This window comes from Sebastes umbrosus, chromosome 2, assembly GCF_015220745.1.
Source record: "Sebastes umbrosus isolate fSebUmb1 chromosome 2, fSebUmb1.pri, whole genome shotgun sequence".
NCBI lineage: Eukaryota > Metazoa > Chordata > Actinopteri > Perciformes > Sebastidae > Sebastes > Sebastes umbrosus.
This window is the reverse complement of record NC_051270.1, coordinates 2,733,036-2,748,011: the sequence shown is the minus strand read 5'-3', so window position 1 is coordinate 2,748,011 and position 14,976 is coordinate 2,733,036. Positions and strand designations below refer to the sequence as shown.

The 14,976-nt window shown below is 46.2% G+C and overlaps 1 protein-coding gene across 2 annotated transcripts in view; it reads left to right on the top strand.

The window, feature by feature from the left end:
* The window catches only part of map1aa (microtubule-associated protein 1Aa), a 62,236-nt gene extending 47,440 nt beyond the window's left edge, over window positions 1-14,796 (top strand). For both annotated transcript variants that reach the window (XM_037754880.1, XM_037754890.1), the window contains 4 exons: window positions 1,917-2,057; window positions 2,167-9,052; window positions 9,157-9,383; window positions 10,365-14,796. In XM_037754880.1, coding sequence (XP_037610808.1) covers window positions 1,917-2,057; window positions 2,167-9,052; window positions 9,157-9,383; window positions 10,365-10,520 — 7,410 coding nt within the window. In that variant the 3' untranslated portion in view covers window positions 10,521-14,796. The remainder of the gene's footprint in view (window positions 1-1,916; window positions 2,058-2,166; window positions 9,053-9,156; window positions 9,384-10,364) is intronic.
* The last annotated feature ends 180 nt before the right edge of the window (window positions 14,797-14,976 follow it).

Sequence of the window (14,976 nt, the reverse complement as noted above, 5' to 3'; positions counted from 1 at the left end):
TGTATTTTTATTTAAATCACACTGAGGAGTTTCAGGTGTTCAGTCTGGATCCAACTTGGTTACGCTCATTATATGAAGAGCTCAGCAGCACCTGTTTGTTCATTATTCAGCCCCAATGGGAGGTCCATGTCTCTCCTGCTAGTGATCATCACTCAGTTGATTAGCAGGAAAACACTCAGTGTGAGACGCAGACACTTCTTGGTGTTATAAATAAACCCACTCAGATGCCTCAGATTTGACTGTCAGTGTGGAAACTGTCAGTTGTTAGTGAAGCTTTTGACTGCTGGTGAAACCAGGGTTCATCTTGTAGTTTTCATTATTGTTTTTTGTCTAGAGTAGTATGACAAGTTATTTGTAATACACCTGATCCTTGAACCTGCAAAAGAAACCCTGTTTGTTTGGAAATACACAGCACTGTGCACGGTGTACTCTACAGTACTTCTGCGTTTAACACTTATTCTTAACGCTGCAGCAACTTCAGCTTCTCAGTGAGACACAGTGATTCATCATTTACTAAAATAACGTGTGCCTTTTGCTGACTGAAATTAAAAGAAACTTTTCCTTTTCCAAACAATCTATTTTGGGTATGAAGCAGTAGTGATTGCATAAGAATAGAAACTGAGTGAAACTATTCAACTCTTAGGATGTAATTTTAGACTGTTACATTTATATTTGGTGTATGATTTGTTCTCCTTTTATCCTTTTGTCTCATTCTCATTGTGATGCAATAAAATACTTTGATTTGAATTTCTTCAAAAATGTCTTAGCTTTCCATTCATCATTCTTATCAGTCAGTGTCTCCGTGTTGCCTGGATGAAATCAATTAGAGGACAAATTGAGCAGCTCTCAAACTCAAATGAAATGAAATATTGCAGCTCGGTGTATTCCCGATCAACACATTCTCACTCCGAACTCGTCAGATACCGCAGCTCGGTCAGTGGCCCTACACGTCAAACTATTACGCTCTACTGTATACACCCCTCTAGCATCAGTTTTGCACTTCAATTCCTGATCGTTATATGCAAACACTGTCTTTTCAGCTTGGTTAGGTTCAAACCCTTTACACACCGGGGCCGTGACGAATTAATGACAGGAAAATGCTGAATATTTGCCTGTGAATATTATATATCTAGAGCTTTTATTGTGAAAGGTAACGGAAGGAGTGGATCTGGTCTGCGCTGCCTTTGCGAAGGTTGAATGGAGTAATAAAGTTTGCCATCCTGGTTCGGACTTGGGAGCCTCCATGTTTCATAAATATAGGCTCAACTCGTTCCTCACAACGTGATTGGTTGATGCCTTTATTCGCGGTACGAAAGTTTAGAAAAATCAACCTCATTCAGAAAAAAAATATTTGGCTTTTTCGCCACGTAATATTCACGTTTTGTGTGAAAGTGCTCATGATAAAAACAACAGCTTGAAAAGATATACTGACGTGCGAATTTATCACACAAAAAATGCCCCCCAGTGTGTAAAGGCCTTTAGGCAACAAAACTACTTGGTAAGGTTCAGAGAAAGATCGTCATGCCACGCAATGTCAGGTAACCTACATAACTACGCTACGTAGTTACTTACTACTATGTAACGAGACTTCCTCCTTTACTCCCACCATAACTACGGCCACGTATAGTGTCATACTTTGACACGTAGGGCCACTGATCAAGCTGCCATATTCGAGGACTTGGGAGTGTGAATAGGCTGTCATGGTACATGTGAGATGATGTGAGCGTTGTTCTTTGGGGAAACGTACTGTTAACCAACTAAACTGATTATATTTGGCCACTTGGATTTTCCATCTTTCCAGTACAGTAGCCTGAATTTGACTCTTTTGTTCTGATGTTGATGACTTACAGAAGATGTATTATTACACAGCTTTAATGTTAGCTGTTGTTATAGTTGTTATTCTGTACTCTACCCAGATCCGCTCTCTGATCACGGACTTTGCTGGGAATAAGTTGCTGATACTGAGCGGCCAGAGCTCTGAGCAGGGAGGTGACGTCCTACTGCAAGGTGGAGCCTTCACCTGGCAACACTTCTCCGACATCGTCTCCAACCCTCAAGTAAGCCGCTTTCTCTCCACATACGTCTTTACAGTGTATGGATCGACTTTTATAAAGCTTACATAGACACATTCTTTAGGTTGTTTTTCACTGTTACTGTGTTTCCCAGGTGATTGAACTCCTGTCCAAGGCCTCTCCAGCGCAGCCGTCCAGGCTTACTGTTTCCTGTCAGGGAGACGGGGGCTGGAGCTCCCTGGGCCAAAGCCAGGAGCAGCAGTCGCTTCAAAATCTTCTGGAATACCGCCTGAACCCTGAACCTCACCTCCCCGACATGGACGGAGTCACGGAGTTCACCGAGTATGTCTCGGAGACGGTGGATGTGCCGTCGTCCTTTGACCTCCTGGAGCCCCCGACCTCTGGAGGTTTTCTGAAGCTGTCCAAACCCTGCTGCTACATCTTCCCTGGAGGCAGGGGAGACTCCGCTCTGTTCGCCGTCAACGGATTCAACATCCTGGTGGACGGAGGGTCTGATCGTAAGTCTTGCTTCTGGAAACTGGTTCGCCACCTGGACAGGATCGACTCTGTCCTGCTCACCCATATCGGTGCGGACAACCTCCCCGGCATCAACGGGTTGTTCCAGAGAAAGATTGCAGAGCAGGAAGAGGAGCGTAACCAAGGCTCTGGCTCCAGCAGCAACGGCGAATGGATGAAGAACCTGATCTCTCCTGAGCTCGGGATCGTGTTTTTCAACGTCCCGGAGAAGCTTCGGATGCCGGAGTCCACGCTGAAAGTGAAGCGAAGCATTGAGGAAGCGTCTCTTACGTTGCAGTACCTCAACAAGCTCGGTATCACGCCAGAGCCTCTTCACAGGGTAGTCAGCAACACCATTGAACCCATCACACTGTTCCACAAACTTGGCGTTGGGAAGTTAGACATGTATGTCTTAAACCCTGTGAAAGAGAGCAAAGAGATGCAGTTTCTTATGCAGAAATGGGCTGGAAACAGCAAAGCCAAGACGGGGATAACGATGGCCAATGGAAAAGAAGGAGAAATATCTGTCCCCTATTTGACATCAGTTACCGCTCTCATCGTTTGGATTCCTCACCGTCCAACAGAGAAGATAGTCCGGGTGCTCTTCCCTGGAAATGCACCGCAGAATAAAATCTTCGAGGGCCTCGAGAAGCTGAAACATCTGGACTTCCTGCGATACCCAGTGGCTACCCAAAAAGACATATCATCTGGTGTACCTCCTCCCATCATCAAACAGACTAAAATGAGATCAAGAACTGACAGCAAAGAGAGTCTCAAGTCTTCGCCCAAACCGCACTCCAAAACAACAAAGAAAGAAGCCAGCGGGCCGGAGGACGAGTCCAAGAGTGAACTCACTAAAGAGAATAAAGTGGAAAAGAAGGAAGAGAAGAAACTCAAGAGTGAAAGTCTAAAAGCCACCAAACAACAGAAGAACAGCGAGGTGGCCCCCGTGGCAGGCAAGACCGAGAAAAAGAAAATATTGAAGGACAAAACCGTCAAGCACGAGAAGGCGTCCAAGATGGATGAAAAGAAAGACAAAGAGAAAAAAGAAATTAAGAAAGAGAAAGTGAAGAAGGATGAAAATATAAGAAAAGAAGAGAAAAAGGAAAGTAAAGCCAAGGAGGATAAAAAGAAGGACCCGAGTAAACCGGAGCTGAGAAAAATCACTAAACCTGACCTGAAGCCGCTCACCCCGGAAGTGAGGAAAACTCTGCATAAGGCTAAGACTCAGGCTAAGCCCAAGACAGACAAGAATAAAGCAGGTAAAGAGGATGAGAAAAACATGACAAAAGCACATGAGAAGAAGCCAGTCCCAAAGAACATCCCAGAGGAGATCGCAGCAGCGGCTTTGGCTGACAGGTCCATTGTGTCCTCACCAGAGGACCTCACTGAGGACTTTGAGGCTCTGAAACAGGAAGAGCAGTGTACAGTTAAGACTGAGCCGATCCAGAACGATGTGATGTTTGGGCATTCACTGTTCACAGATACTAAACCCCCTTCCTTAGTTTTCCCTGATGAGAAAGTCACATCCCCAGCCACGGAGATTAAATCGGCTTCACCCAAATCCCCTGTCAAACCGACAGAAGACAACATAGACAAAGGCCCTCCAGCACACGCTGTAGCCACTGACAAGAAGGAAGCAAGAGATGGCTTTGACAAGAAGAACGAAGAGGAGAAAATGGAGAAATATGGCAAATACTCTGCAAAGGACGACATAAGAGACAGATCAAAGAAGAGTGACAGCTCAGAGGAGGAGGGTGACGTCATTGAAAAAGCCGACCTCGAAGGAACGGAAGATGACGAGGTCCTGAAATATAAAACAGAGGAGGCGAAAAGAAATGGAAAGGAGTGGGACAGCAAGCCGACCGAGGCGAAATCTTTATCAACCGCGGCCCTGTCTGGGCAAGTCGCAGCCTCCGCCTCGGAGCTGTTCTCCTTCATCCAAGACGAGACCATCCCCGGCTACTCCGAGACCGAGCAGACCATCTCCGATGAGGAGATCCACGAGGAACCAGAAGACAGGATCCCACAGCTGCGCTATGACGTGGGCTCCTATGACATCTCAGTCCCTGACGTCCCCGGTACCTTTGACTCCATGCACGGTATAAAAGAGATGAAGAGCTCCGCCGTGTCTGACATCAAACCCAAAGCCTTCATGGGAGGTCACGAGCATGAGCTTGCACCGTACCCCGCCATCATTGCTGCTCCTCTGGCAGAGGAGGAGCACATCTCCTCAGCGACATCCATCACGGAATACGACAAGCTGTCGTCCTTTGCCACGTCGGTCGCCGAGGACCAGTCGATAACCTCTGTGACGGCGCCTCAGACCGAGGAGGTTGGGAAGAACTCTCTCTTACTGGACACCATGAACAGTATCCCGTCACGCGCCGAGGCCGCCCTTGGGAAGGACTACCTCCACTCAGCGGGAACCATCTCACCCACCTCCTCTCTGGAGGACGACAAGTGCTTTAAGTCTCCTTCCTCTGATGAGTACCAGCCCAACGTTCCCGAGATGGAGGGTGACGCAAAGATCAAATCAGTCCACGAAGAAGAAGACGACGAGGAAGACGAGGACGAGGACCAGACTCCGAACGTTGACATCCCTCTGGGTAAACTCCAAGAGGGCTACGAACAGGCAGCCTTCATGATGCTCCAGGAGAAGCAGAAATCTCCCTCTGCCACTTATTCTCCTCCTCCTCCTCCTCTCTTCTCCAGCATGCAGCACTCTCCCACACAGGCTGCCAAAGAAAACCTCTTCAGCTCAGAGGGATTTAAAACTGGTGCTGATATAAAGCCGGTTTCACCCCCTTCATCTTTCTCCCCTGGGTTAGAGTCCCACTCCAGGCAGGAGAGCGAGGAAAGATGTCTAAGTCCAGATGACAGCACCATGAAACTGGCCTCACCCACACAGTCAGTGCCCACAAGCAGCGGCTACTCTCCGACCGAAGAGAAACCCTTCAAGACAGAAGATGAAGCGGTGATCGATGTTAAAGCCGACACCCAGACATCGCTCATTATCTCAGACTGCACCGCCTTTATTGGAGGTGACAAGACAGCGTCTGAAGAGTCTGAAGAATCCAATGAGGAGGAAGAGGACTATTACGGCAAAAAGGATCTACAGCCCGCTGTGAAGGCCAAGCTTATGGAGGCAAAAGAGGGGTGCTTCTTGGACGACGACTTCAGCTCTGAGGCAAAATCTGCAAAGACAGAAACTGAAGTCAAGGGCTCGGACAAGACACAGGTGACTTTCAGCACAGAGGAGAAACCAAAACCTCAGGTGACGTCCTCAGATGAAGATGAAGATGAAGAGGAAGAGGAAGATGAAGATGAAAAAGATGATTTCCCAAGTGGGGTAGAGTCTCAGCCCTCACCAAAAGATCAAAGCAAAGCAACAGACAGCACAGATGACGCTTTAAAAGAGGATGAGAAAAGTGTTCACTTCAGTCTCTATAGTAATTTTCCAGAGAGGGAGGGCAAAGAAAAGGCCATCTATATAAGACAGGACACGCCCTACGTGCACGGCAAGACATTCTCTTACAGCGACATTTACGGCTCCGTGGACTCTGATTCATATTGTCAGGAGTCCGTAGACAAAGTGGAGAAGGACAGTGCGAAGGGTGGAGTGGATTTGAAGAAACCCGAGCCTCCGTCCCCGGTAACAGCCGTGGATAAGATGTCAGAGAAGGAGGGATTCACCGGCAAAGATTCCTCCGCCTCACCGTGGCTCGACTCCAAGAGCACTCCTGCTGTGCCTCCGTTTGAAGACGTCAAAGCAAAAGAGACATATGAATACAGCCCAGACAGCCGATTCCCTTCAGTCGCCGATAGACCCGAGGCCTCGACCACTTCTTTATCATCAGAAAAAGACGCCTCTTTTAAAAGCCAGACCGACGGCACAAAGCCTCAGACGTACTCCTCAATGACGGCGTTTGATGTAGACATACCTGCCGCCCCAGGTTACGGCGACAAAGGAGCGTGTCTGGAGGTTGATATGCGAAAACTAACTGCAAAGGATGAGGAGGATTATGACGATGATTATGTCGATGAAGACGATGACGACGAGGAAGACGAAGAGGAGGACGATGACGAAGGTGCTGTTGATTCTGATACGGAGAAAGGAGCCAAAGAGAAGTCTGAGAAGGAAGTGAAGAGTCCAATCAGTGAAATGTTTGGCTCAAATAGGCCTGAGTTTATGGTTTCTATGGCTGGATACGGATATAACAGCCAGGGGACGCCGGGCAGCTCTAGCTCGCTCGCAAAGGCCGAACACAAAGCTGAGACTGACTCCTTCGGTGGAAAGCCAACGGATTTGGGAGCTACAGGTTTCTCTAGTTACTCCTCAGGATTTGAGTACTCATATGGAAGTGGCGAGAAAGACTCGTATTTATCAAGTCAGACCACAGACAAAGGGAAAGAGGATTTCAAATCAACAGAGGACAGTTATTACCAGAATGACAGAGCTGATCCTGATTTTGAGAAACAGAAGACACCAGACCTTCTGAGCAAGAAATCACTGGACTCAAGCTTTCAGTACACGACCACCGCCGCCCCTGGGTACTCCTCCTCCTCGGCCTACAGCTACTCCTCCTCCACCTCGGGCTCCCTCTCCACCAGCCGTCAGTTCGGAGAGGAACTGGGGACGCCTGCCGAGCCTCTCTTCGAGTACTCCTCCTTTAAAGATGAACACTCGCTGGTCATGGATACTCCCTTCTCTGGCTCCGCTGGCGCCAAAGACGACTATCTAGAAGTGTCTGAAAAACAGATCACAGCCACAACCACGGCTGAGTCCACCTCCGGTTTAGCTCGCTTCTCACCTCTCAGCCCGTTCGAGGAGGTCAAATCCTTCCCCTCGCTCTCTTCATCTGCCTTCGCTGAGGACAAGAAGGAGCATACGACTTCAGCAGGTGGAGTTACGGACAAAGGCCCTCAATCGGAGTGCTTCTATAAGCCTGATTGGTCTGAAGGGTCCAAGCTGGACTCAGCTGTTGGGTTTGGGGCCTCAGCAGGACCGTTCGCTCCACCTGCAGAGCTCTCCAAGGACAAAGAGGCAGCTAGCGCCGCTCTGTTTGGTGTCACCTCCTCACCACGCCCTGATATAGAAGGCAAGCATTACTTTGAGGAGACGGACAGCAGTGAAGAGGAGGACGAGGAGGCTTACATGCGTGAGATGACTCGGAGGTCTCCTTCCGGCGGCCTGGCTGGCAGCCTCTCGTTTTCTGACAAGCCCGTTTCTCCAGCTGCCAGTGAAAAGACAGCTGGTGCACTCCCTGATGTTCTTGGCTCCTACATGCCCTCACCTCTCCAGGCCAGCAAGCCGGACACAGTCAACGGCCCCACGGAGGTCAGCTCAAGCGTCACCCTCCCTGCTGGAGCAGCAGCGAGCGGTGCGGTGTCTTCAGGCCCACCCAAGGTGGAGCCCAGAGAGGGAGCAGCTTACAGGGGCTCCTTTGAGTGGGAGATGCCAAAGCCCCAGATGGGGATGGTGCCCGGAGACTCCCCTCCCCATTACCGCCACGATGACGAGTTCGAAGAGGAGTGTGAGATGGAGCCGGAGCACCCGGCCCGCCCGCTCTCACTCTCTTCAAACGATCAACCGTTTCGCTCGCCGTTCTACGCTGAAGAGTGCAGCCGAGGAGGGCAGGATGACGACGACGACGACGACAGCGATCAGGATCTTGCTGGCGATGTGCCCAGGGGAGCCACCTCCTCTTATACCAGCCGCAGCTCTCCTGGATATTCCTCCTCCGAGTACCGGCAGCCCAAACAGGACCTCTCACCGTCCTTCATCAACCCATGCATGCGCCAGTTATCCAGCGACGAGGATGACGAGGAGCACGGACGCAGAAGCGACCAATCGCAGGAGGCCGATGAGCACGATCTGTCGGTCAAGAGACGCGATCACAAGCAGCCGCATCATCACAGCAGCTCTCTGCACCAAGCCGGAGGCATGCCGGCAGGGCTGGGTCTGGCCACCGAGGACACACCGCCCACCTCCGTCAGCGACTCTTTAGGCTCGCAGTCAGACTCTGATGCGCCTCCAGGAACCGAGGAATACCCCTCGGTCACCGGCGAAGGCAACATGGACTCAGATGAGGATGCAGACTACATGCCCGTCGATAAAATAACTGCCTCTGGAGGAGGCGGCCATCATTCCTCTAAGAAGAGCAACGACCCTCCTCCTGCTCCGCTCATGGACCCCTACCCTCACCCCCCACGCCCAGACGTGTGCATGGTGGATCCTGACACTTTGGGTAACGGCTTAGTTAAGAAGGAGCCGAAAACCAAGGGCTTAAAGAAGACTTCTGGGAAAACCAAATCAGCATCCCCGGCGAGGCGCAAGAGGTCTCCCATGCCTGTCAAACAGACGCCGTCTCCTCGCAGCGCCTCGCTGAAGAAGAAGGAGGCGGACAAGAGCTCACGTATGTCCCGTCTGTCAGATGGACAGGGCTCCAAAGACGACGACCTCTCCAGGTCGAGCTACAACCCCGGCAAAGGGCTGACTAACGGTGTCAAGAGCAGTTCAGGTGAGCAAACGGCATTAAAAAGATCCTGAAAGCTTTTCAGATATAAATGAGGTTTAATTCTATAAAACAGATTTAGTAAGCGACAGTTTCGTTCTCCCATCCAGGCTCTCAGAAGTCCGGCTCTGCAGCTGCTCCCGGCCTTCCTATTTATGTGGACTTGGCCTACATTCCCAACCACTGCAGTGCCAAGAACGTGGACCAAGAGTTTTTCAAACGCATTCGCTCTGCGTACTACGTGGTGAGCGGGAACGACGCGGCAGGTGGTGAACCCAGCCGAGGAGTCCTCGATGCACTGCTGGATGGCAAAGCTCAGTGGGGATCAAACCTACAGGTAACAACTTCTGTTCTAAGATGATCAGCTTATTTCTGTGTGTTTCAGAGTTTCAAATGACCTCCTGCCTTAGAGTAAAAGTTTTTATGTTTTTAACATGGTATCAACTCTGATTGTTCTTTGCATGTTTGAAGATTTTGTCCCTGCAGGCCTATGGAAGACGGAGCCTGCCAAAATCTAAATCATTAAATAAATAAATAAATAAATGACTCGATAAATAAATAAATATCATTAAATGTAGCAAAAATAACATTAAAAACAATTGTGACATAAATTGATATTTCTGTTTTAATTTGATTCTTTATTTATTTATCCCTTATTTATTTAGTCTTCTGTTTCATTTTCCCTTTAATTAATTATTTTTTGTTAATTTTTCAATAAATTTATTTCTGCATTTATTTATTTATCTGTGTATTTATTTTTGCATTTATTTTATTTTTATTTTTAAATGTATGCATTTATTTATTTATGTTTTTTGCATTTATTTATTTTTTTAATTTTGCATCTATTTTTATTTATTATATATTTATTTTTGAATATATGTATTTATTCATTTATTTATGCACGATTTTCTCTTTGCATTTCACCCCTTATTTATTTCCCCAAACTTATATATTTCTGTATTCTTTTCTTTACACATTTCCTTTTACATTTCTTTATGCATTTCTGCCTCATTATGCATACATATTTATTTATCGAGCGCGTATATAACGGCTTCAGTTCCCCGTCAGAAAGGTCTGTTTGATGGCGAGGTAAAGTGGTGAAAATATTCTAAATATAGCGTACACTTAAACTGATATTGATTTCTTTCAGGTGTCTAAAAGATCCGAAAGATCCCTTTAATCATCTTGACTATCAGCAGGCAATATGTTGTGTGAAAAGCAGACTTTCTATTCCTTGCTGTCGCCCTCGTCCCACCCCTCCCTGCTCTTACCCTCTCAGCCGTGACGTTTCCTGATCTCTCGTCTTGTCGTCCCTCAGGTGACGCTGATCCCGACCCACGACACGGAGGTGACCCGTGACTGGTACCAGCAGACTCACGAGAGGCAGCAGGAGCTCAACATCATGGTGCTGGCCTCCAGCAGCACCGTCGTCATGCAGGACGAGTCTTTCCCCGCCTGCAAGATTGAGTTTTAACTTAAGTCTGTCGTTTCCTCTCTCCCTCCCCTCCTCCTCCTCCTCCCGGCCTCCCCAGTGTGGATCTGGTTTTAACTGCTCTTCTCTTTTAGCCCGATATGCAAATCTGCCTCTGCTTTGGGCTCTTTACCGAAAGCAGAAACAGACCTGGATAGCCGTCTTTTTTTTTTCTAAATTTTTATTCATTTATGTGCATGTTGTCATGGAAAATCACCATTTGTATTACAAAAGGTAGTTTTCTGACAACTATGTCCTCCATTACATTATTATTATTATTATTATTATTATTATTTCTCCGTCCTGTGAAAGGGAGAGTTTTTATTTCTGTTCCTTAAATCGTCTTTTTCCCCCAAAAAAACCTGCGAGACAATGAAGTCTTTGTTTATTGGCCGAGACAAAACGCCCATTTTGTAAAAAGTGAAGAGCGTCATATCGGAAACATAACATCGGTTGCTTGTCGTCTAATTGGACTAAATCAAAGCACAAGTTTGCGCACCTTAACGCCAACAAAAAAATGATTTTTCTTCCACTGAATCCCAAAAATCATTCACAATAAAGTTGATCAGTTTAGACGATAGATAAATCCTCATTCCAGGCTAATCGTGATCTGCTTTACTTCCCTTTCTGTCTTTCTTCTAAAACAATGACAGTCCCAGTGTTGAACTTTGTGCCTCCTACTGACATAGTGAGATAGAACAATATGTCTTTTGAGTATATTTGCTGTAGCATAGGGAAGACCATATTCAGAAATCTGTATTGTAGTGATATTTCTACGGTTATCTCGATCGTCGCGGTAGGAACTTTCTCGGTGGCTGTTATTTCTTACGGTGGATTTGACGACTACGTTTCTCTCTATAATTGTTTCTGTAGTGTATTTTTTCCAGTGTATTTCCAGTACAACATATCGTTGCAGAGGATCATGAGGAGAACTGAAGGCAGAGGCGGTGATACAAGTACAAAAATCATCATCCTGATCTTTGGATTCTACCTGTTTCTATAAATATTTACATACAGAACAGCACTCAAAGCTCATCGAGAGGGAAGTCGACAAACCTCAAACCTGCGTCTCAAAAGATCTTTATACAAAAAGCTGTGTTAAAGGACGAAGAATGTATTCCACTACAACAATAGGAGCATGTGGTTGCGAGAGAGAGATTGTGTTAAAGGTGGTTGGTTGGATTGATGGTTAGAGGTTAGACTGTCACCCACATGTGCCTTTCTGTCCTGCTGTGCCGGAAGGGGAAATGTTTTCGTCGTAGTAATTTAAAAGGTGGTTAGTTGTGTGTGTGTGCGGAACATCCACGGCTCTGTGGCGGAGGGCTTCGGCGAGCTGGTCTCCTCTGTTGTTGTGAGTTTTTGTCGGTGAGAACGTCAGCGCACAAAAAAAAAAAAAAGGTCCGAGTTGTACATATTGAGCGTAAAATGGCACTTTTAAAAAGCACCAACTCAGTATTTCAGCCGTTAAGATTTCCTGGAGCTGTCACTCGAAGAAGCACAAACAGTAACCACTCGTGTGCAAAACTTAAAGGGGACGTATCATGAAAAACTCACTTCTTCAGTGCTTGTGTTCATACATCGAGTATCTGGAGCTCCTACCAACCCACAAACTGTGACACAACACAATCCAGTCAGTTGTTTGTGGGCTGTTAAGATCAGAAAACATGTGATTCATTCAGATTTGGTTCTGGCTATAAAAGATCTGTCTTGCATAAATATGACGTCACGTTCTCGTTGTAATCGGAGCGACTCGGGGAAAACAACACAGAAGGGACAAGACAAGACTGACGAAATCATGCAGGTTCACTAAAAATTCCCTTCAGCTCCCTTCAGCTCCCTTCAGCTCCCTTCAGCTCCCTTCAGTGGGGCCTCCAGCAGCGACGAGCCCACCCTGTGACCCCGGATTGACCAAAATGGAGGTGGAGAGCTCGACGCCCGGCAGCAGTGGCTCCTCCTCCGGGCGAGGAGCAGAGCTTCTCCTTGCTGCTCCGCTGGTCCCCGCTGGGAGCCAACACCGACACCACGCTGCTAGAGGTCCAGGCCGTATTGCTGGGCCCGCTGGAGGGAACGGGAAGGCGCAAGAGAACCAGAACCAGGACTGAGCAGGATCAGACTGTCAGACCCTGCTGCAGTAAAATGAGACGTTTTCTAAAGGGACTCTGGTGCTCGGAAACACTACACCACTTTAGTCCGTAGGGACCGCCAAAACCAACACAAAATGATAATGAAAATGAAGATAATAAATAATAACTAACCTTGAACTTTAGGACTAGATGGAGAGATTATATCTCCACACTGGCCTGGGAACACCTCGGGGAAGTTTGGGGTCTCCTGCTGGAGCTTTTGCCCCCGCAACCCAACCCCGGATACGCAGTTGAAGATGAGTGAGTGAGTGACCTTGAACTTGATTCATGACTTCATTACATTACTAGAACCTTAATCTAAAACAAATTACACACTGCATTTAAAGTCAACCTTCCTACAAGTGTAGAGATACAGGATGCCTGCAGAACGTAAATACATGAACACCGAACACAAGACGGATCCTTTCTAGCCATAACCTTCAGATTTGGCTCCCCTTCCTATGTCACATGTGTCACCATATTTTTCTCGCCAGCCAATCAAAGCAGACCGGGCTTCTTAAAGAGACAGGCGCTAAAACGGAGCGTTTCAGACAGAGGGTGAATACAGGTATATTCAGACAGACAGTACGAGGAAAATGACGTGTTTTTTGAACATTAAATCATGTAAACATGTTCTAGTAGAAACCCAAACTTTAGCGTGATATGTCCCCTTTAAAGCGGTCTTAAATTTAGCAACATAAAAACGAACAATTACAGCATTTTGCACCGTTGTTTTTTCTTCTGGTTGCTTTTAATTATTGCAGAAAATATCTCAAAAAATATTTTTTAGCCACAATCACCTCAACTTAATGCATCATTTAATCATTTAATTTCTTTCCTTTCTGTGGTAAATCAGTGGATGTTTTTTAAGTATTAACTTATTATGTGTAGACGTGCTTTTAATTTGATATTGATGATTTTATATTTTGATATAAGTACTTTAAATAGATTTTAACCAGGAACTAAACTAACTATCCAAACAAATTACAGGACCAACACGCCTCACCAGGGTTGCTATTTTATGAACCACAGTAAAAAGAAACTCCTCTGTATGATATTTTACTGCATGCACGACAGATGCATGTACAGACATAAAGGCATAAAAGCTCTTTAAAATAAAAAATAAAAAAACAAGCAGAGGGCTGCAGGAACCTCAGCGGCTCCGGCTGATTTGAATGTGAAGATGCAGATTACCTTTACGTTCTCCGTGGAGGACTTTTTGATCTCCTGGTTGCCTTGGTTACCGTGCATCATATGGTACATCTGACTCATCGGTCGCGGTGCATCTCGACTCTGTGCAGGGAAGAAAACCCACCAAACATTATGATTTCTGTCTCAGTATGATGTTACAGACAGTAGAGGAGGAGACGATGTTGAGGTTCCTATTTCCTGCTGATTTAAAAAAAATACCCACTAACGGCTCCTCTGATGAAAAAGGGTTAACCGTGACGTCAGTGTTTTCCTGTTAAACCCGTCTCTGTCAATGACAGCGTAATCTGCATTCCTATTTAATACTGCATCACTGTAAAGGCTAATAATAACAACTCACATATGAGCAGACCACTCAAAACCCAGACTGCCAGACACTCCTGTCAATACATTTTTATCTATAGAGGATTTCCTATTATTCACACTCTTTTCCAGACAAAGCTTAACACACACACACTCACACACACATAACCGCTGCGTTTTCGTATCGTGCAAAAAATAAATAAAAACTATCTGTGTCATTCAGACTCATCTGCCGTGAAACAAATCATCATAAAGACTGTTGGTTTCCAGTGAGCCCTGCTTGTATACGTGCATGTGTACCTTTTTGAGTTTTCTCCTGTATTGTAATAGCTGAAGAAAAAAAAACTGACTTAACATAGAACTTTTAAAAAAGATGTATATTTAAGAAGCTAAGCTGTGCGGTACTGAGGAGGCACATGTAACCTGGCTGTGCTGCTGTGCTGTAAGGAAAGCCTTGTGATTGTTTTCGTTTTTTCTTTCTCCTCCTTTTTCTGCTTCATGGTTCTACTTTCATCTCTTGTTTTAAGTGCAATATTCTCTTTATCGCTCTTTAAATGCTTAAAAAAGGTAAAAAATAGAAAACAGATTTATTGTTGAAAAGGGAAAAAGTGTGGTGAAGACCAATAAAAACATAATTTACTGAACAAAAGGGTCTCCTTTGTTTTTTGTATCATTACATCACAAATGTTTTAAATTTTAAGTTTTTTTTAAATCAAACTGATCAGGGAACGTCATTTCTACTAACGTTTTAACTTGTGACCCTTTAAGCCGGAAACACACCAGGTAGCGGCGAAGTGTGGCTCGCCGCAATGAGCAGTACTCAT